Source organism: Eurypyga helias, unplaced genomic scaffold (assembly GCF_000690775.1).
Source record: "Eurypyga helias isolate BGI_N326 unplaced genomic scaffold, ASM69077v1 scaffold43543, whole genome shotgun sequence".
Classification (NCBI taxonomy): domain Eukaryota; kingdom Metazoa; phylum Chordata; class Aves; order Eurypygiformes; family Eurypygidae; genus Eurypyga; species Eurypyga helias.
This window is the reverse complement of record NW_010240264.1, coordinates 10,237-33,809: the sequence shown is the minus strand read 5'-3', so window position 1 is coordinate 33,809 and position 23,573 is coordinate 10,237. Positions and strand designations below refer to the sequence as shown.

General features: G+C 41.2%; 1 protein-coding gene across 1 annotated transcript in view; it reads right to left on the bottom strand.

Moving 5' to 3' along the window:
- Positions 1-23,573, bottom strand: part of FGD3 (FYVE, RhoGEF and PH domain containing 3) — a gene marked incomplete at its 5' end in the record, with an annotated part of 33,993 nt that overhangs the window by 7,569 nt on the left and 2,851 nt on the right. Inside the window, 11 exons of the mRNA XM_010148378.1 lie at positions 2,397-2,549; positions 3,983-4,105; positions 9,909-9,971; positions 13,949-14,047; positions 14,555-14,585; positions 14,987-15,066; positions 15,531-15,623; positions 16,178-16,324; positions 18,853-18,911; positions 19,763-19,901; positions 22,888-23,044. Of these exons, the coding sequence (XP_010146680.1) occupies positions 2,397-2,549; positions 3,983-4,105; positions 9,909-9,971; positions 13,949-14,047; positions 14,555-14,585; positions 14,987-15,066; positions 15,531-15,623; positions 16,178-16,324; positions 18,853-18,911; positions 19,763-19,901; positions 22,888-23,044 (1,144 nt within the window). The remainder of the gene's footprint in view (positions 1-2,396; positions 2,550-3,982; positions 4,106-9,908; positions 9,972-13,948; positions 14,048-14,554; positions 14,586-14,986; positions 15,067-15,530; positions 15,624-16,177; positions 16,325-18,852; positions 18,912-19,762; positions 19,902-22,887; positions 23,045-23,573) is intronic.

Here is a 23,573-nt window from a genome sequence, read left to right as displayed (position 1 = left end):
AAATAATACTGTGGGCAAACTCTGGATAGCCCATAACTGAACAAAGGTTTCATCATCATTATACACCATCAAGAAACAGCACAATCCCATGTATTAGCAACAGATGCTGAACTACTGTTCCCAGCAGTTGTGAAGTTAAATTCCACCTCCACCAAGGAAATTGAGAATGGCATTATGATGATGCAGCTAGTTTCTTGCTTAGCAAAGTAGGCTGGGAGATGAATTCAAATTAATGAAAAAGGTGTATTAACAGACCCCTTTGTGCATGGATGCAGAGAGATGTGAGACAAATCAGAGAGCACTAGGGCAAAAAAAGAAAACGAGTTTTTGCCTTTTGATAGAAAGCAAAGGAAAACAAAATTCCTGTTCCCATTAGACTTCACGCAGAAGTCTCCTGTGGATTTCTGGCATCTGCTAATAACACTTGTAAAGAGGCAATCTCCCCAGCTGCTATTAAGATCGTTAAAATGGTTTAAGATAAATACGAGGGAAAGAAAAAGACTGTCTCTGCTCTTTTTTTTTTTTTATACAACTACTTTCTTGCATTTTACCTGATCTTTTGAAGATTTACCACAAGGCTAGAAGCCTGAGCATATGAGGGAAAAACGACACTTTTCCTTGGGTTTTTATAGCTTTCTGCTGTAATCCGCTTTCTGAAGTAAAGCTATAGGTCACACTTCACTGGTTTGCTTTTTGGTTTTTCAGATTAACAGAGCTGTCAGCTGGGTAGGTGTAGTTTTCACTTTACTGTCAAACAGCTCTGCTGAAACAGTGCCAGAAAGTTTATCATGAGATACCGCAGTCTATACTGTTGCATATTAAGTGTTCATCAACTATAGGCATAGCTGTAGGGTACATCTGAAGTTTTTGATGCTATCAAGCTCCAGAGCCAGAATCTTCTCTGCCCTCTGCAGATGTGGCAGACCAGGGGAAAGCAATGTGCATTTACAGCTGTACCCCGCTTTGTATTTCTGAAATTCTGGACGTGTCTGGGTACAAAGCTGACAGAGCACCTGAGCAGCAGAGTTCACTCTGGCACACCATGCTGGTGTAATTTTACCTAAGTAGGTACATTTTGTAGCTGGAAAGAACAATGACATGCTGGGAAGCAGAGCAGGGCCTCAGAAGACTATTTGAGAAGGCATTTATTACAGGAGCTCTGGATATGCACTGGCAGGTTTACATTTCTTGCTCAGTCTAGCTTTTTTCCCCATATAGTTTGGTTCTGATGAGGAGTATAACAAGGCTGGAAGGCAGCCTGAATGCTCAGAGGGTGGCTTCCAGAAAGATGTTTTTCACAAGGTAAGATGTTTTTCAGAAAAGGCTGTAACTGTTTCCCAATTTTTCATGTGGTGCTCAAAGCAGGATAGTGTATGTGAGCGTATCAGGGGAAAAGGATGATTTGTGATGAAGCTGTCAATGTTTCAGTGGCTCTTTTCAAGAGTCTGATGTACTCTCAGAAGATGCCTTCCTACAGGTCCACTTTCAATTCAGATGAAATTGAATGTCCTTTTTTTAAACATGCAGTGACTTCTGGCTGTATTTCACAGGTCAAGTAAATAAAACCCTTTTCTTCAAGTTGGCCCATGAAAAGTGTGGCACATAATGGTACTCACAGCTCTGGCAGTAGCCTAAAAAAAGCATTGGTAAGAGAAGGTTCAGTTGTTGTAGGTGAGGATAAAGCAAATCAGTTTCTTGTTCTTGAAAAAAAAATCAGGGTAGGATGTGCCGCTATCATGGTATAAATCTTGGTGACATCTGTGGCAACTGTGAAGTGGTAGTTTACAGTCTGATTTGTGAAAGTCACATCCTGGAGAAAAGTCTGCATTATAGCAGGTTTGAGGAAGTTTCAGTGAACCCTGATAGTCTTTCAGAGGATGTTATGCCTTTGCACAGCCATGAAAAAATTCCTTTCAATGATACTTTGACAGGCTGTGAAATAAGGAGTGCAAAAGCATCTTCCATATAGAGTTAGAAGTGAAAACCCAAATCTTATTTTGCCAAGTTTTGGCAATAGTTATTATGCATAAGTCAGGATTGGAAATGCATCGCGATAAAAAGCCACTAGAGGTTCTTCTATTTTCTAGCTAAAAAAGCTAGAAGCTTTCTAGCTGAAGCTTAGCTGCAAAGCCTGCGTGTACCCAATACAACCAACGTCCCACAATGAACGCTCACCGTTTACAAACGGCATTCAGGCTGCGTGCACATTCAATGCAAGTCATAGGCCAGAGATCAAGTATCATGGTGGGGTTAAAAAAGATAACAAAACAATTCTATTTGTTTTAAATAAATACATTAAAAGACAAGAAATAAACAAACAAACAAACAAAAAAGAGAGAGAGACACACACAAGGGCAGCTAGCACACCAAAAAAATGCCTCAGCTAAATACTGTACCTCTGCAGCTAGTCGTTTCTTCTGTTCCCCGACTGCTTCTGCTACAGGGCTGCACGGGCTTGCTGGTAACTGCAGAAAACACTCTTTACACACTCGATTATGACGGCTGTTATCTGCAAGTGGTTTAAACTCTGAGCATTTTGCACAAATCACCTGTATCAAAAAGATGGTGCTTTATTAGCCATCATTAAAACATAACCCTGCTCCAAAGAAAGTGACTTGCAGAATGGCTGTTATTAAAGCAAAATCCGTAAAACTAATGTAAGCATAAGATAGAGCGACCAATCTACTAGCGGGATTCAACATCCATTCTGAAACTCCTGTACAATAATACATCCCAAATGGCCTTCAGCTACAAGCATATGTCACTAGATGCTTCACTGCGAAACATTAATTACTATACGAAGGTAACTGCCTTAATTCAGCAAGTGTTAAGTGAAGCACCAATCTGCCAAGTTACATAAACAAAAGCAAGCTAGCAGTTTTAGAAATACAGTAATCTTTCCTTGAGATGAATTAACTTCTTTAATTTGAATGGTTTTGCCACATCAGAGAACATTGCATAACTGACTGTTTAACAATTAATTACTAATAATTAATTCTTGTTAGGTCTCTTTCATGGAAAAAAGGTATTATTTGATTTCTTTAATAATACTGGGCTTTGCAATGGAACATTATAAAACTCCAGAAATTTATTCCATTATTTTAGTAGTCATTAATATAAACAAATCCAGAATGTTGACAAACCCAGCTCTGATGCAGAAGTGTCTCCTCCACCGTAATTTTATTTCAATTGCTGAGACTAAGGTTTCTTTAAACATCTTAACTATACATTTATATCTATCTTCAGCTGACAATCTATTTCCACTTCAAATGCATAATGGTATTTAAATAACATTATTCTGTTCCAGTTACATTAGGAACACTGAACTATGAAACTCAAGTCACAGAAGGCAGGTTTTAAGTCAAATAACAGAATTTAATCTCATCTTGGTTGTGATTTTCAGAAAAAAAACTAAGCCCCGAGAACTAAGCGGTCAGTGAACGGCACTGGGGAAGGGTAGCTAAGTGCCTTCAGTAACCTGGCCTTGAATCACTAGGACTGATTTTTTTTTTTTTTTTTTACTTTTCAAGCAGGAGGAAACTGCTTTGGCAGAAGCAATTCCTGACAACTCTGCTTTAGGGAAAAAAGAACCAATCCATCTTTAATATTTTATGTTCAGCTGTTCATCCTAGAGTGAGTGTAAAGTAGGGCTGTCAGAAGGCCATTCTGTTTCTGCAAACAACACATACTAGACAAACCCCTCCCCAGATAGATGCACAACCCCAAGGAAGGTCCCATTTTTCTTCTTATCCACTGAGGTGCTATGTTTGCCTTTAAAGCAGCACAGACTAGGCCCCTTACACCAGAGTTTTGCTCTTTTTAACCCTGATACCAGAGGGTAAAGCAAGTGGAAAGATCTGCTCTGTCAATGACCTGCCATTAACCAGAACATCTTTTAGATCCTGCAGTGACAAAATAAAAAATCATCTTCAACAGTCTCTGCAGAACAAACTAAAAATACTCAGTGCATTCTGACACTTACTGCCCCACACTGCTTGCAGTGGTGTCGCCTTTTAGTGATGGAGTTAAAGCTTTCGCTGCAGCTCTTGCATGCCTGTTTCTCCTTGTCTCGCTTGGATTTGGAAGATTTCCTACAGGAATCACCCTGAAACAAAAAGTTTTATTATGTGATTAAAAAAAAAAAAGAAAAGGGGGGATCACAAACCAATTCTGTTCTCCCACTGACAAACCCTCTTTGGGTTTCACACCATTTCAGAAAAGAATTCACGTCAACCCTGGCAATGGCCTACAGCTGGATGGCCGGCTCAGCCACTGAGGGGTCCTGGTGCGGCATGACGTGATCTCAGATTGCTAGAGTCAGTTCTTCAAGCTCCTCTCTACCCACCTGCACACTCAGAGCCACTGAGCAACCTCACCTCAGAGTCTGTTGCGAGGGAGGAAGAGGAACAGCAGCATAGGCTTGTCAAGAAGAGCCTTCCTTTCAGCACGCGCCTCCTCCTCCCTGCTGACACGTGACTTGGCTGAGGCAATGGTGCTGGCGTTGTGAATGCATTGTAAACTCTCCCGTTCGGGGGGACAAGATGTGAAGCTTTTGGGAAAAATGGCTTGACTGAAGCAGAGAACAGTGCTGGCAGTGAATTTTTGCACCACCCAACTTCAAATGCTTAATCTAGAAGTTTCCTTCGTCTCCCTCCCAGCTCATGATGAAACATAAAGCTCCTCAGGAGGCCAGGGACACCTACACCAGGGACGTGTTATCAACTGCTCTTGGCAGAAGACACTCTCAGCTGTCTGGATAGCCAAGCAAGTTTAGCCTCTTACGCTAAGCACCTAAGCTGGTACACAAAGTCACTCGGTATACTTAAACCCAATTGTACACCTGTCTAATAAACTGAAGAGCACTAACGTGGCAATGTGCAGTTCATGAAAATACAGCTTCCCATGGAACTTCGAGTAGACCCTCTGTTTTGTTTTCTCTTTTAAATAAATAAATACTGTTCTTTCTTCACAGTCATGATGGCTGCGTACAAGGGAACAGGAGCTCCCTGGGGCTTCCCCACTCAGGCACCATCTGCATGGAGATCCCAGACCAATGGAGGTCTCTGTATCACATTCCTTTGGCACAGCTCTTCCATGAGAAGAGGTTTAAGAACTCTCTTCATTTACGCTTGCTTGACACAATCATTTAAACTATGCAATCATTTCATTTAATGGGAGAAGAAACATTTCCTCTACATCAAAAGAGCAGAGGTATTTTGCATTCTTTTTGATAAACAACCAGGCTACGCAGATTCTGGACTCCATGACAACTCCCTTTCCCTTTAAACCACACCTGCTTACTAAGTCACAGCTTAAGTCCACTTGAGAGAGAACAATTGGGTCAACAAATTTCCCCTCCTCCAAAGCCTTTATTTACCACAAGCATGGGGGCATGTTTGGGGAGGAATGGCAGCAGCAACTACGATTAGGAGAGGCTGCCCACAGATCACCAGGCAGGTGTCATCAGTGCCAGGGAAATGATGCCTTTTGCCCTAAGGTCTCACCTTAGTGGTTGCAACTAGCCTGCAGAAGTCACTGGTACAGTTTTTAAGGTCAATTTAAAAAAAAAAAAAATATATATATATATATTTACCAATCTTCCACCTTTCAGGCTCCTTAAGTCTCTGCCCTGCCATTCCCTGATTACAGAGTAAAGCACACTGTCTTTCAGCAGAGCTACTGAAACCACCCTGGCTTGTAACAGCGTTACACAACAAACCCACAACTAATTACTTCTAATTGGATTGGATGGTTACATTTTTATTATCTTTTCTAGAGCTGCAATAGCAATGTTTCAAACACGTATACAAGTACGTAGGATGTTTTGCAATTCAGCTTTGTGAAGCGCAGTCACAGGGATTTGTTCGTTCAGGAAAATCACATATGTACACTCCGCAAAACAGAGTGGCGGCAAATCCAAGTCCTCCCCCTCACGTAAGTGGAGCTTAGTATTTCACTTTTTTTGGGAAGAACCAGATGTAACCACTACAACACTGAATTGCAACAACCAAACAATGCCTCGGATGAGTCACTGGCAAGAATGTTCCTTTCAGATTCTCTTAGACCCCTCCAAGCAAGGCGTATAAACAAGGTGATTTGAAAAGATTTTACTGATCAGCAGCAATCTACAGAGTAACTTTTTAATTTGTATCACATACATTGGCTAAAGTCAGCCATTTCTTACTCTGATTTTGATGCTAATGCTATTTAATTTTTCAGAAGACTGATATTTCTTCCACTGGCTAGGGATGGATTCCCCTTAAGTTGTTAGATAACCGCATTTCCTCACTGGTCAATCTTATTCTTTCTCTTCTTAATAGTTAAAATTTGCATATAGCATAACAAGCCTTTTGATTCTTATGTTAACAATTTCACTAGTGTTGCTGGAACGGCAAAAGCACAAATGAAGGCACCAGTTAGCCTTGTGAGCTGTGACTGGAAGATGATCTTGATGAATGCTAAACAAAACCAATTTTTGCCTTTCAAACAATACCTCCATGTGCCTGCATGGGAAAAATGCTGAAATTCCTCTAACATGAATTCCACTGCTTCACGTGGAATTGGTTAATTTGATTTGTACTTCACTAAGAATATCCATCATCACCCATAGGCATGTTTCTGTAACCCAGGTAAGATTCAAGTTGAATACTTCCTATAACGGATCTTTTATTTGAATTCCTCCTCAATCTGAAACAATCTGGGCAGTGCACACTTTCAGAAATACATGACCCGCATATTTGACAGAGAAAAGAAGCAGAAAGGGTATTACATTAGGCAAGATTTGTTATGACAGTTAGGCATGGGCTTTTATTTTAGACTATTATATTTTAACTTGCGCTGTAGCATACAAAAGGCACTTAATACCAACTTCACTAATCACAAAAAGCCCTGTAAAAAGAGGTATTTACGTTTTTGATGAATACCACTGAATTCATTATATTTCTTAACATTATGAGAATACAGAGAGAACACAAGAGTTTGAAACATTGCTATTGCAACTGTAGAAAAGATAATAAAAATGAAAATGTATTTTCTTTACAACTTGGCAAATTCCAATGAGCAATTATAGAAGAGAGACTTACTCAATATTATGTTATTTAACTGCTGACAACTGGGAAAGAATTAAGAAGCCCTTTGCTTTCCGTCCCTGTGAAAACTATGAAACTTTGCTGCACAGGCAGTCCCCTCATCCCACCCCGTGATGCCTCAGGAAGTTGACCTTGCTACATACTCTTAACTATGCCATCTGAACAGAGGTTTTTGTAGAAAACAAGGACCTTATTCATCAAAGATAAGTCTAAGTATCGCTTTGCAACTTTATTGCACAAGCTGTTGGTGTATGTTAAGAGGGAAACTAACACAAAGCTGCTCTAGCTTCAACTGGAGTATCTTGATATTAATGCACTTGAATAATTGTCATATTTCTCATCTTTCTGGTGTACCCAGCTCTGCTTTGAAGCTGGTGAGTCTGACAGGAAAAAACCCTTGCATAAAACCAGTTCGGAGCCAGGATCTACAATAACTTCTTTCAGACTGGGCTGTCTTGACCACTAATTTGCTTTTACTCTACAGCTGCATTTAGCTCTCTACATCTTGATGGTTTCCTCCAACTTCAAAATTCTGGTGGAAAAAGAACATATACCCCAGCAAGAGGTATAGCTCATGTCTAGAGCTAAGTGACTGCAAGGTGAAGGCCTGTCGCTGGCTGGCTTAGGAAACAGACATCACATCATTAGTGAACCACTGATGCCTCCATTTGCTTCTGAAAAGCAGGGAAAAACCACCAAAGAGCTGGTGGGAAGAGCAAGAAAACCAACGGGCTCAGGAAACTGTTGTTTTGTTATTTATTACTTGCTATATATTTCATTCTGTCTTGGGCCAGTAGGTAGAAATTAAGTCTCAGTGCTGTACACGCAATAAATACACAGTCTGATGAGACTCTTCTATGGGCAGATGCACGAGCAGCGTGAGCAAGTGGTTTCCAATCTTTTTCTTCTCATTATGCTTATACAGCTGCGTATTTTCTAATTACAAATAGTGTATTTGGAGACCCTTGCAATGTGGCAGAACATCAGCAGGTGCTTCTGGAAACGCTGAATATATGTGAGGAATTAATTTATATAGTATATTTTGTACCTTGTAATGCAGTAAAATTGCTTAGTTTGTGTCTCTACATGCCAGTGTCATACATGCAAGACTACATGCCAGACAATCTTCCATGGGCTTGCACTTTCCTCATGCATGCAGAATGCTGAGCATAAACTGTAAGAACTGTGCAAGCAGTGCAGTGTAGCAAACAATTACCACAATGCTGTACAGCAAGTGGATTATACTTCCTGCAGTAGGTTTTCACTGTCTGGTTTTGCAGACTGCAATACCAAAAAAAACCTGAGCCTGCTCTTCAGAAGACTCGGCAGACTCACGTTAAGGAGATACTAGTTGGCTGACCACCACTACCACCAAGTGGTTTGCGTGTGGAAGCACGCAGTGTTCTTGCTCATGCACTTACTGAGATGTTTCTAAAAGGATGTCTTCATTAAAACAAAGCTGCAACTAACATCTGAACTCCTTGCTGGCACTGATGTCATCTATTTGCTGCAATACAGCAGAATGAGATCCCAGAATCAATACTACACAATTTTGGATATTTTTAGCTTTGCATTTTTGATCAACTCCATTTTTATTTCTATCTTAGGAATTAATTTTTTCTTTAAATACACAATTTAAGGAAAATTACTTAATGTGTCGAGATATACTATGCAAATCACTGACACAAGTACTTATAATCAACTAAAGTGATCTAAATATTTTTTATTTGATTACAACTAAAATTTACATTTCCCTAAGAAACTTCAGACCAACAGCTAGCTCACCACAGCATCTGTAAACCTAGTATAGGGGCACTAATCGCAAAACTGGCTGCAAATAAATAAAATATTGCTTAGGGAAAATATTAAGTGTGAACAAAGAAATAAATAGCAAGGAGTACACTAATTACAAACACTTATTTGAATAATCCCTTGTTTGTGTACGTTTGTATGCAGGAAGAACCTACTAAGTGGCTCCTTTGCTATTAAAAAGAATACAAAATATTCTATAGTATGTCAGTGGATAGGGGTTCTTTTGGGTTGTTGCTGTTTCTTCTTTTTGGGGCTTTTTCAGTAAACGCAGCTGAACCTAAGACATTTCCTGAAAATCTGTTATTCTCAGAAGACATTTTAGAAGGGACAGACAACAATGCTAAAATATATCATTTAGGACTCAAAGCCTCTGGTTTGACTCAGCAGCAGTCACAGACTTTGTACAGAGCCAAATGAAAAATACCTTTAAAAGTCTATTTTTGTTTTGCAGTAACCGATCACTTACAGGCCAGAGCTGTACGAAAGTACTACTGTCTCCTCCTGTCTATTGGCAGAAACATGAGAAGCACACTGTGAAAGAAGTGCTAATCAACCTTGGGTTCCAGAAATGAAATCCTGAGTTACACAGTATGACAGTATGAAGCAGCCAGGTTTCCTTGTCTCTCTTAGCCCTTCTCCCCCCCAGACATTCAGTGTAGCTCGCTATCAGAATTTAAAACAAAAAAACCACAAACCCCCAGCCAACACTACAAATATAACAACCAACTTCCCTCCAGACAGAGTCCCCATAACGAGATTCACACACACAGGCAGCAGGGACCTGCAACAGGAGGAGTTAATTCACTGATGGTGCCAACTCCGCGTAGCTGTGGCTGTAACTTCGCCAACAAGTTAAGGACAGGACAGCTGCAGCAACAGAGAGCGGAATATAAACCCATCTACTCAAGTGTATCTGATTTTTTTTTCCTGCTACAAAAGAAATGTAATATCCAACCCTGCTCCCAACCCCCTCCCCCCCCGCGAAACTGTTAGCTGCAAATTACTTACCCCTCCAAACACACCACCACCATCAGCTCCTGGCATCAGTTCCACTGAGCTGGTGCTTGCTAACTGTGGGAAACAGAACACACACAACAATTTCAACACAGACACTCTTCCTAAACTGTATTAAATCCTGAAAAAGAAAACATGGCGTCATTTGCTTTTAGTCCCTCAAGCATTTGCTTGTGAATACACTTTAATTACACGTGTATTCAGCCACTCTCAAATACTGAGCGGGAGGGTTGGAACTAGATGATCTTTAAGGTCCCTTCCAACCCAAACCATTGATTCTGTGGCACTGAATTGCTGAGCCTGCTTTTATCTGCAGTGCCTTCCTACCCCCCATCAGCGCTACAGAAAGCAAACGGGCACGTTTTGAAGTACACCACTCCATTTGAGCCCTGAAAGCCAAACGAGCAAGTGCTTTGTTTAGTCAGTGGATTCTGAGAAGGAAGAGTATTTTTACTCAATTCAGTACCCAGTTAAGTTTTTCTTAAATGCAATACATCTCTTAATAAATGCAAACTGGCATCTATAAGCATTCAATACATATAGAGGGCAAATAGCAAGCTTATTTACACCAGAACCATAGTCTACATCCTAAAAGGAAAACCATCTCATCTGTCATTAATCTACAGGGAGTTTGCTAGTTTACAGGGGCTTCCCAAAAATATTCCACTCTTAAACTTCTCCTGTTATTCCCATAGATCATTCTTCCTTTGCCAATCAGATGTCTCACATTTCAAGGTTATCCAAATCTCCTGTGCATTTTTGCCCTCTAGTTTCATTCCATTTGAAAGCAAAAAGGTTTAACATCTGTTATTAGAAACAACCTGAACTATAGCTTTGAGTAAGTGGCCAAATTGAAGAGCTATTAATTCTGATACCTAGTTGTATCTGTTCATCTACTAATATGAGCAATCCACTCTCGAGAACAAGCAATGAGCAAATGCATCCCCCGGGGCTAGGGCTGTGCCACCCCCGCAGCACTTCCTTAGGGAATGCAACCTAATTAAAGGGAAGCATCCTGTACTCAACTCCAGCAACTATTTCTGCCCCCGCAAAAACCCAGCAATCCTAGGGTCTTCACGTCATCTATTCCCCAGTCCGCTGGAATGTCTTTGCACTGGAATCCTAGTCAACCCAGGTATTTGATCCCTCTGCCTAGTAAAAGGACGTTTGTGTGCTGCGACAGGGTGCTTGGGAAAGAAAAAGAAAAATGTGGACAGAAAACAGGGTTTGAAAAGCGAGAACACCCCCTCCCCTCCCAGCAAGTTTAGAATAAATGTCTCTAGTTGCCTGTTCAAATCCTCATGCCCTTTTAATATTTATTTGGAATAATGTGCTAAAAATAAATAACCCTCTACTCTTAACCTAGAAAGGATTTCAAAAGGGCTTCTTACCCTTGTTTTACTATTACCACTCACAGTGTGTAAGATGTGGTATGAAGGAAGGCAGCAATTCATTCACATCTCTCTCTGACCTAGCCCAGAGCTAGGGGGAGGAAGAGAAACAGGGGTGGGACATAACAATGATTTGACAGGATCTAAAAGTCATGCTTTAACTAACAGAAGCACTCCCAACTCAAACTCCAGGCTTCACTTCCACAGGGCTCAGCTCTCTCCGGCACTTTTCTTTGCCAGACTTCTAAAAATGCACAAACTCTGTCCTTCCCCCATGCCACAAGCCTCCAACTCTTCTGAGATCACACAGGGGTAAATTTGGTCCTTTTTCTTGGGAACATTTTTAGATGGCTTTAAAGAAAACCCTTCTCATAGCCTTGAAATGCTGCAGGTGAAAATGAAAAACAGGGCAACGAGTGTCCTCTTTCTGAAGAAACTAAGACACAAAGCTGTCTGAAAAAGCTTCTTCAAAAGACCACAGGTACAGTCACCCTGCCGAGAGGACCGACTGGCAGCGACTCTGCATATTCACCTCCCGACAGGTGGGAGCTTACTAACTGCCATAGATTATTGCACAGGCATAATCTGAAGAATCAGGTGAAATGCCAGATGTCTGCACCTACAAGAAGCTCTAAGTCTTCTGTAGGCAAATTACAGGCTGAAGATCAACCCGTAATGCTTGTATGAGCTTATGCAAGTCATCAGGGAAAATAAGCATGCTAAGAATTGCGTGCAAAGGCACGCAGTGGTCATGCAACTGAAATCAATCAGAGCCTCTATAAGATATCAAATGTATGGCCAAGGATGGGAGAAAAGCAATTCAGCTGTTTTTCTACGGACTTATCAGAACCAGAGTCCAATTTCTAGTAGCTGTTACAGATCCAGCCTGGAATCCATGAGTGCGTAGCTATTTCTTGACTCATGAGAACAAAAAAGGAAGATTCTTATAATTTTTCCCTCTAAAGCATGTTGCCCAATATTCCATAAAGATGAGATATGTATGGTGGATGCTGCCGACAGCAGCGTACTGCTACTAAGAATGCTCTCAGTATTTGCCCAGTTTCCCTTACAGAACTACCTTCACCTCTTTTACCTGACAGCAATTTCTGCCACATTTAGCTGTGACATCAGTTTTCAAAGTTGATTCTCGAGATAAGCTGATCTCCTAAAAATGCTGGTTAGCATTCTGGCATAAAAGAAATTAAGGTGCATACTGCATTATTATCACAGCTAGGAGATAAACCAGACTCCTCTGCTTGATTTCTATGGACCAGTAGAGTATGAACATGTGGCTATGCCATTAACACAGCTACAAAATAAAATTGAACTTACAAAGCAAGACAGTAATAACGAAGTTGCACAGACACTGTTCTTAAGTAGATAGAAATAACTGTGCTTATTAGTTCTTGTTCTGAAAGCAGTCATGAGATAACTTAGAAACACAGGCATGAATTGATTGTTTTCCATTTTTTTCTAAGTATTTTTAGCTGACGAATGGTTCGTGGTCAGTAAGCTATGCCATATTCTGAAAATGGCTCATTGCTGGCTGCTATCAGCAATGGAATCCTACACTCTGTGGAGGTTTGTGAAGATCTCCACTGTCAGTCTGTGACTAATGCCGGGATGAAAGAAATATGTAACATCTCTCCTGTGCCCCCTGAGAAATCAGTCATACAAAAATCCAGCATTACTGTGTCACCAAATCAGATCTGGGAAAGAGGAGGTTTCAAAAATGGTTAGGTACCAAGCCCCCCGCCCCTCTCCCAAAAAAAACAACAAAAAAAAAGTTTAGGAGAGGAGCGAACAGGGAAGATAAAAAGATACCCAAATTTGACCTCTTCAGATGGGCCTTCTCTCCCTGTGCTCCAAGATCTATCATCTGACCACCAACATCACCAACACACAGGCAACTCCGTATGAAATTCCTAAAAATTTCTCTCTCCTCTTTAGCTTCTAGCAAATGACTTGTGGCTAAGGTTATCACCATCATTTACAAGTCAAATGAAGAGATACCGTTATCATCCTCACATGAATACTTCCAAAACAAAATTCCTAGCAAACACAGCACCAAGTAATACCTTACAGTTGTACAGAAACAGAATAAACTTCCAAGACTATTTTGCATATTTAGTTCAAGAGCATTCTGTCTGAAACACATTTGTTATCTATGACAGTATGTTTAAGATCCTTTTAAAACACATCAATTTCCTTTCAACCCTTTAAAATTTTTTAAATAATAATATAATAAGGAAAAAGAAATAATCCCAAGACGCATCTCTCACGAGATAGAGAAAGGTAATGAACAAAATCTCCCAGGCACACAAACATAATTCCAGACAGCCAACCACTCATAACATTGAATATTACACCTTTTACGCTAAATGAGCCACTATCTGGAAAACATGACTGCTAGGTCTCTCGCACCGGATTACCCTGGGTAATTTATTCCATACCTGCATGGTTAACTAACTATGACTGATATGCACTTGAGAGCCAGAGAAATGGATCTGACTGTACTGTAGTCTATTATAAAAAAAAAATCAAGAACAAGACTATGCTATTTTTAAGTTAGTTGTGTAAGTTTAGTTTAACTGTTAGCAAAACTGTTACAGCAAAGAAGGAGGATTAAGCACTCATACTTACTGAGGAATCAGGATGATCCTCCTCTTGAGAAAAAGAGCTATTGAAAGCTCTAAATGTCTCACTGTTCTGTTTGTGCTTTTCAATTGTTGCTTGAATGACCTGAGACAAAAATTCCAGCAAAGATGAGAAGCATCACAAAAGGAGCCTTGGAAAACTTATCTCATAGGAAAATGGGTATCATTTTAGTGAAAACCCTTGCATAAATGAAACGTAAACTTAAATCCCTTAATAACCATGACTGGTGATGTTAAAGGTAATGAATAGTGAGTTAATTTAAATACTACGACTGCTTTAAGACATTGTCTCTACCAGACTATAGGAATATACGAGACTCATCTCCGACTCCTCAGCCTCTTTTCTTGCTGGGCTGAAGGACTGCAGGAGAGAGGAGCCCACTCAAAGCCCCCTGCACTTCCTGGAGACAGTGGGTCAGCAGTATGACCCTGACTGGGGCTCCACATTTCTCCATAAGCAGCTTTGCCAGCCCAGACTACCCAGCTTCCTAGCACAGCCATATTCATTCACAACCCCCAAAGGTCATTTTACAAACAGAAGATGCTGACTGCATTGTAATATCCACTCATATCATAATGATTTTGTATTAACCTGGATCCATTCCCTCTTCTCTTCTTCTGTTCTGTTAAAACAACAACAAAAAAAAACAAACCAGAAAACATTGTAATTCTACATAAAATATTTTCCATAAATTCAATTCACATCTTTACAGCTTTATATACATCAAGATTTTAGTTTTGCTATCCACTATCACCTCAATTGTTATCAAGCAAATACAAAAATGTTGGCATTATTAATACAGTGGAACCCACAAGCACTACTATAAACACCATGAGCATTCAATAAAGCAAATCAACAGAGCACACTCTGGCTTAGGACCACCATACTGTCTTGCACATGTAAGGTACATGCGCTCATCTCCTGGTTTAAAGCTATGCCATATTAGCACAGCCTTATACCCCTTAGATCATAAATTTCTACATCAATATTCACAAACCTCGAAAGCGAGAACCAGCACCATACCTGGCCTGGAGTTCCAGCGATCTCTTTTTTCCTGTTATTGAAAACGTATGAGCCACATTTTGCTTGGCAATTTCTTGGACCTGTAAAAAGAACGGGTCAGCTTCTTACTTGTTTGCATTGTCTTTCCATCATCTTTAATGACTTATGAATATATTCGATTTGAAATGCTTGGGTGAAAAGATCAGTCCAAATACAGTAGAGAGGTAGAAAAAACAAAGGATGATTTCTGTAATTACTCATTTTGCTACAAAATTCTGAATCTGTATCACCAATCCCCTACAGCATCAGGGGGAAAAGGTGATGCCTGTGTCAGCTAGGTGACAAGGGAAGGTTTCAGTCAAAGCAGTACGGAGTCACCATTTTTGTACCCACCTCTGGATGATTATCTCACAATATTAAAAAACAAGGAGATGAAAAAAAGAGCTGGATTTTGGAATTTTCTTATATTTCTACATACATATATTATTGTATTTTTGGATCCAGAGGGGATCCAACGCAATTGAGTGGAGAAGCATTAAAACAGGTGAAAGGAAGAAATGCTAACCTGCAGTCCTGCAATGTCCATCTTCTCCCGAACACTGAACTTCTGGCCTATCAGCCTCAGTTTTGGCACACAGTATAGCACCATGCTGTTGAACTGTAGGAAGGGAAGATTTTAAGTTGAGGGGTTACATGCTGGACAGAGCCTGCATTTTGACACGTTGGGGCCTGTGGCATGTTTTACGCTAAGATGCAGTTCTCAAGAAGTGCTTTGAGGAGCAAGCTAGGCTCACGTATCATTACTTGAAAGAAGTGGACAGACAGAAACATATCAGCCAGTCACTTCCCACATCTCCCCCTCTCTCTGGCACCTTGAAAGCAAACAGGAGCTATTCTCTTAGAGCCTGTCATCTTAGGCAGCAAGGCGGTACAGCTGGAAACACACCTCCTCGGGCAGTTCGCAAAAACACAGCATCTGAGGAGGGAGATGGGAAAGAACCCTTTGGGCCTGACAAGCCATCAGCAAAGGCACTAGCATGGTAGAAGAAAGGGAATTCTCAAGGAAAAAGCATCAAGAGAAAACTGTTGTTCAGAGGAAGGAGTAGCTGGGCTCAGTTGGAGAAAGCTTTTTGTATTTGAGCTTAGGAAGATGGAATTGTACCATTTCACAGCACAACTCTGAAGATCAGAGAGAAACAAAAAAAAGCTCACCAGGAATAAATACCTATCCTGCGCTGTGCCGTTCTTTGCTGAAAGTTTCTGAATGTGTCCTTCTTTAATGAGCTCATTGGCTGGGTTAACAATATCCTCTTCACCACCAAGTCGCTCATAGACTTCCAAAAGCTTGTGCATCTTTTCCTGCAAGTACACAAAACCCAGACATTAAAAACAACAACAATTCCACTTAATCTGTTACCCACAGTATCATTTTTGTGTTAAGTGTAAATAAGTAGGAAAGAAAATAGTCTTTCACTTATGCTATAGCTCTGCATTTTCAAAAATTAATGAATACCTGTTCCATTCTCTTCAGTACTCTTCTCCACTCTGCATTAGTCACACGAGTCATACTAGAATGGTGCCATTTTAATGACATTTTGAGATCAATCTATTTGATATTCTTAACTATTCCTATTCAACAATAAATACATACCTTTGGAAGCAATGGTGTTGCCTCCACTAAAATCAATGGCCAGGTTAGAGACTAGTACATTACCAAATGGGTTCCAAGTTTGAATGTATTAACTTCCATCCCACATCTCAGACTAGTATTTCTGCTACAGCATGATCGTTTCTCAGCTTCTGAGAAGTTTTATCTCTTGTGCTGTTGCTGATAAAATGGCAGATAGGTCTCCATCAGGAAGCATGGACGTATTCTGCATTTCTAAGCTAAGTCTAAAACGTCAGCTGTATGGGGAATGCTACAGTCCTACACATGTGCCCCCATGGCACCAAGTACCTATGAAATAAGTCAGGACAAAATGCTTAAAATACAGCTTTACTGCCATTCAGGCATCCTCATGTCTTAGTGAAATTTCTTTATGAAGGCATCACTTTTACCTTTTCAGCAAAGCACTGTTTGTACTTTATATTAAGTCAACCCAGTATTAAAGTCCCTCTACACAGTATTCAAATGGATAAAGGTAACCAGCTCACCCACCTGCAGCTGCTATATGAAGCACTGCAGCAGCTTTAACAAGTCAGATAGAAAGGTGTGTAAATTCTGCTGAGTTATAGCATTTTGAAGGGTTTGGCTTTCAACCACAAGCTGGACTGATGTGCTCCAAACAGCATTGTCAGCGAACGGTCAGAAAGTGAGGTCAGAGACCTATGCAATTACACCCAAAAATATGACCAAACACATCTCTAAAGCATAACTCAACCTATCTATAGCTAAAGCTGGAATTCCAGGTTTATTTATAGATTAGTCTGGAATTTACACTTTGTTTACCCTCGTCTGACCTCAAAAGTTTCACTACAAATATACAACACACCAGTTCCTGTCCTAAGCAATTCTTCTGACCAACGATTAAACAAATGAACAAACTAAAAACCCCACGACAACCCTCCCCAAACTGTTAAAATAAACACTGCAAAACAAAATGGGGTGGGGGGTGGGGGGGTAGAGTGGACTAAAAACAAATAAGCAAATCACCTAGGCCATTCAAGGCAGTAGAGTTTTTCCACCAAACGAGAAGATAAGCAATAGATCCCACTAATATAGATCCCACTAATTTAAAACAAACAAATCCCAGTGAGTTATCAAGCTGGGTTTTTTAAAGGAAAAACTGAGCCCTGATTAGAGGCTTCAGGTTCTTATCAGCAAAACACAGGGGGTGCAAAATTATTATAGAAGTGTTTTCTAACAGGTTTTTGCATGCTAACAGAAAAAGCATGCAACAAAGAAAGCAACGGGCTGTTGGCTTCATGTTCCTGCTACCTGTGAGGATACTATACACACAGTGCACAGCAACATGTTACTTGCGGAGGAGTTGTCCAAGGCCCCAAACAAGAAAAATCTCCACCAAAATACATCCGTATCTAGAGAATACGGTAGACTCAAATAGAAATAGATGGTTTCAAAACCGGTTTTCACCGAGACATACTGAAAATACAGACATCAGCTGGTTACTTCCCCACAGCCGCCCAGAAAACGCGGTCTCGTGGTGTCCCCACTGGCTGGGAGAAGGAAGTAAAGGTGTGATATGGAAGGGGTATAAACCCTGTACCCACAAGTGGTCAGTGAGTGTTAAGCCTGACACATAGCATTTCATATCTATTAGATACACAAGCTTCTGAGGCACCTGGGTGCACAAGAGGGACAAAATCTCTAACTATAAAGTCCATTTACTTTAATGGTAATAGACTAGCTGTTCTGTATCATATGCTAACATTCAAAATCTCAGCAGTCTCAGACTGACCAGCTTTAGAAGTATAGCTGACCAAAGGCTACTGACACAGGCTAAATGCACACTCTATGCATTTAAAATGAGCCAAAATCAAACCAAAATGACCTCCAGTCTCGTGAAGACCTGTAGAACTAAAAGAATAGCGTGAAAATATGCAAGGACGCTATAGCAATTATCCTAATTGGAATATTTGCAACATTTTTTCAATGAAAAGCAAATGATGTTTTTTTAAAGACCTTCTCAACTCACTGGGTCATTAACAACAAGAAAAGTTGTATTTAGGCCCAACAATCCATGGTAACTGCAATAAGATCATTTATGATAAAAAGAACTCAGATATTCAACTGATGTTTAAAGCCTGACTCACTGTATTTGAAAATTCTCCCCAGCCTACTTTATTGAGCCTATTGCAGTGAGGGACCATTGGTTTAACCAAGCCTTTCAGTCAGATTACAATTCCGTTACGCAATTCCTACTCACCATCTTTCGGATGGCTGCATTTGAATGGTTCGCTGCCGTAGATATGAGCTCCAGTGATTCTGAAATAAAGGTAGCAACAGTAATGCATTCTCCAGATTACATCTGTTAATAGCACCTTGGGTTTTAGAGGGTTTTTTTTTTCACCTCCCTGATTAGTGTTTTTCCTGCAAAATAGCTGCTGCAAAAGCAAGGACCGTATTTTTTCCTTATGTAAAGGAACACTTAGAAGCAATTATATACACAATCACTTCTGCATGTTCAGCTAGTCCATGTGCATCTGAATGTTTAATCTTTCTCTCCTAAAAGTCTAGGCAAGCCAAAGTAATAGTGACAAAAAAAATCCCCGTCTAGGAATCAACCTAGTCCAAGTCAAGTCTCATTTAGAATTCACAAGCATGTTTTTTAAAGGTGTTTTCCTAAAACAGGGCTTGTGTGCTTACAGTAACGTGAACCCTGCTTTGGACATGAACACAAACTCCTAGAAACCAAGAGTAATCCATTTCTCCCGTTCCTTTGTGTTTATGGAAATCAGTTCCCCTGATTTCCTAGGGAAACACATATGTTTAAGACCATTCTTATTTTCTTCCTCTGGCTATTGCAAGGATGTCCTCCTGTATTTGTCCTTGGCCATACAATGGTTAAATAAAAATGCCAGATGTTCTGTCATTACAAACCTCAACATTTTGTCATTGTTTGTTTGTCAAAGCTCCCTTTGCTCCTAGACAGGACATATCAACTCTTTTCTTCTCTACTCTAATAGCATTGAATATCCTTATTGCGTTTGGCAATAATTTGGTTAACTTACATCTTGATTTCTACTATAGCCCTAGTTGAAAGTATCTGAACATGAGAAGAAAAAACCCTCCAATATTTTATTGTTCTCATTAGACAGAGAGGAGTTTACATGTACTTTCAGCATCTTTCCTGTCTGGAGACTCTTCTGGAAGTTTCTTCAAATAGTCCTTTAGGAGAAGTTCATAACGAGGAATCCTTTGCACTGGTTCAAGCATGTGATGCTGTAATGTCAGGTTTCCACACACCTCCTGCTTCTGTAACGGACAGAAAAGCACAGAAGGGTTTGGTTTTCTTCCTGCCTCCGGTGTTAAACAGCAATGAAAAATGACCACCTAAGTTAGAAGAGCATAAAATAACCTTTTAAGCTATCATAGAATCACAGAATCATTTAGTTTGGAAAAGACCTTTAAGTCCAACTGTTAACCTAACACTGCCAAGTCTACCACGAAACCACATCCCTAAGCACCTCATCTACACATCTTCTAAATCCTTCCAGGGATGATGACTCAACCACTTCCCATGGCAGCCCGTTCCAAGGCCTGACAGCCTTTTTGATGAAGAAATTTTCCCTAATATCCAATCTACACCTGCCCTAGCACAACTTCAGACCGTTTCCTCTTGCCCCATCACTTGTCACTTGGGAGAACAGACCAATCCCCACCTCTTCTGTGGCCTAATTTCAGAGAGTTGTAGGGAGTGATAAGGTCTCCCCTGAGCCTCCTCTTCTCCAGGCTGAACACCCCCAGCTCCCTCAGCTGCTCCTCACAGCACTTGTGCTCCAGACCCTTCCCCAGCTCCACTGCCCTTCCCTGGACATGCACCAGCCCCTCAGTGTCTTTCTTGCAGCGAGGGGCCCAAAACTGAACCAGGATTCAAGATGCAGCCTCCCCAGTGCCCAGCACAGGGGGAACTATCCCTGCCCTGCTCCGGCTGGCCACACTGTTCCTGATACAGGCCAGGATGCTGATTGCCCTTGGCCACCTGGACACACGCCGGCTCATATTCAGCTACCGTTGACCAACACTCCCATGTCATTTTCCGCCGGGCAGCTTTCCAGCCCCTCGTCCCCAAGCCTGTAGCATTGCAGGGGTTTGTTGTTACCCAAGTGCAGGACCCGGCACTTGGCCTGGTTGGACCTCACACAGTGGCCTTGGCCCATCAATCCAGCCTGTCCAGATCCCTCCGAAGAGCCTTTCTACCCTCATGCAGATATCAGAACTGACAGGTTTCACTTGAACCTTTGTCCCATGTCTGGCATTTTCTGCAGATATGCAAATCTTAGTTTTTACATGTTTCTTCACAGGCTCAGAAAAGCTCTTCCCACCTATGACCCCAAGCAGCGTTTTTCCTCCTAAAGACGATATAAATCCAGAAGCCCGCGGGGATATAACTGCTTGCTAGAGCTGTACAGGTAGCAGATACACTGCTCACCACCTCTGAAGAAGGAGCTGCCTCAAATTCTCTTTTTCTTTTCACTTTACCAAGAAGGGGGTAGGTTTGAGACTGCTTACACTAATAAGGCACCAAACTGCTCTGCTTGCAACTGTACTGAGTGTTGTGGTGTACTTATTTTCATAGGATCCCTACAATGTGAAGGGATATTTCTCTTTCAAAGAGGGGAGGAGAAATGAGAAACACAGTAGGAGTAGCTAACTTGTTTTAAAGCAGACAGGAAGTTTCTGTTAGCGATGTAATCTGAGTCCTGAATCCCACATCAGCATGTTAACCACACAGAGATAGATCAGCTGAGTGGACTAAATGTTCTGGGTCCCATCTCTGCCTCCTGCAGGTGTGGTCACTGACAGAAGCAAAATGTGCTGTGATGCTGCCGCTAAAATAACCTACAGTGAAATGCTGTCATCAGTAGGCTTCAGAAAACCGCATCTCCTATATGCACTGCCTGCCTGACAAAGTTTTGCTTAAGCACAGCAGAATACTCATGGTGTCCGACAGCTGAAGACCAGTTTTGCAGACTGACAGCCAACACAAATCCTTTGTGTTGGCAGTGTGGTAGTGGGATGAATTTTAGGTAGAGTCACAAACTGATTTATGCTTCAGAAAGCCATGTCAATGGCTTGGCATTAACTTAAGACAGCAAAATACCTGTGCGCTTTTTCTTTTTACAGCACTTACTGTACAGAACCTAGGTGATAGCTGACCGGGTTCAGACAGAAAAAGGTTAAGAAAGGGCCATGTGGACAGCCTGGTAGGAGAGGACCTTCCCCAGTTCCTGCGTCACAAACTGATTTATGCTTCAGAAAGCCATGTCAATGGCTTGGCATTAACTTAAGACAGCAAAATACCTGTGCGCTTTTTCTTTTTACAGCACTTACTGTACAGAACCTAGGTGATAGCTGACCGGGTTCAGACAGAAAAAGGTTAAGAAAGGGCCATGTGGACAGCCTGGTAGGAGAGGACCTTCCCCAGTTCCTGCTCCAAGCTTTTGCTGGAGTCAGGCTGCAGCCCTGACGTGCGCAGGGTCTCTCCTCTTGGGACTACTTGACTCTGGACAACTGGTCCAGCCACAATCCTCCCATTTAGTGCAGGCAGCTGTGCTCCCTCCTCCGCCTAACCTGCTCCTGGCCAGCCCTCCCCTCCCAAAGGACGGTATTTGCTTTCCTAGCACCAGCAGAGGGATGCTTGCAAGCTGCCGGAGCCTGCTGCATCCCTTCAGCTGACCTGAGTGGGAGAAAGAGGTTTTATGGATACACCAACAGAAGCAGAGCTCTTCCTCCCTTCCCATGTAACTTTTTGTAAAATCAATAAAAAGACCCATGAAAATCCATGCTAAGCATCCTCCTGCAGACCTGTGATTCCTGAGAGATGCGTGTCACCTTGTGAACCTTAGAAAAATCAGACCAACAGCAGACAAATGTGCCCAAACTCAAACACATCCCCACCTCAGAATGAAAATGTAAAGCAATTAAAATTAGTAATGGGAGAGATAAATCAAAAAGAGTTTATAAATAGGCATGTTCACAGTCAGAATTGCCAGGTCATGGCAAAGTTTCAGCCTGTGAGTTCTGATAGTCCTCTTAAATATGTGAGTGCAGAAAGTCACCTATGTGAAAAATCTGTGTCACACAGCAAAAGAGAAAGACTGCCATAAAATTGGGTATTTTTAGTATTAGAGCAGCGTTGTCTTGTAGCTAAACATTGTGGGTCATGCAATGAAAAAAAAATAAACTCACACAAGTAGAGGAGGATCTTCAAGCCATATTATGCCAATTAACAACATACCTGTATGTTCTGAACAACATCTTTGAACGGAGAGGACCTCTGCATACATGTGTTCACCATGTCCATCGCCCTGTCAAAGTTCTTTACATATTCTCCATACATCTTCAGAAAAGGAGCCAGTTTCTGCAGGATATCTCCCAGGCGTGGGTTGACATTCCTATGGGAAAAAGACAGGTAAGTACTGAAATCTCTGGAAATCAATACTATCTTCAGAAAGAAAACACAACCGTTAGAGAACTTTCACGGTTGCCTCCCACATGCACAAGCATCTACACACACATGCAATCAAGATTAAAGTAACCTGTATGGTACCCTAGATGGAACCATAAACATTAATCTAGATGTACAAGGGATGATATTCCTGCTCCCACTGACAGTCTCTCAAGTGAATGTCAGATTCAAACTGACTATCATTATCAAAGAAACATCTATGTATTTCTGCTGTCCAGCACAAAACCCTGTGGGAAACTTTTACTTTTTACAGACCAACTTCTCCACCACAGCCAGACATCTGAAGAGATTTTAATGCAGAGATTGCCCAGTTCAGCTGGGTAGTCCCAGGGGGGCAGACACACATTTGCCTAAAGACACCCCCCAGCCCTGGTTGGGAGTAACAGCAGCCACACAACTTGTCTCCTCCAAATTCACAGGCAGGCAGACAACGGGCCATTTTAACCTTTTCTCTC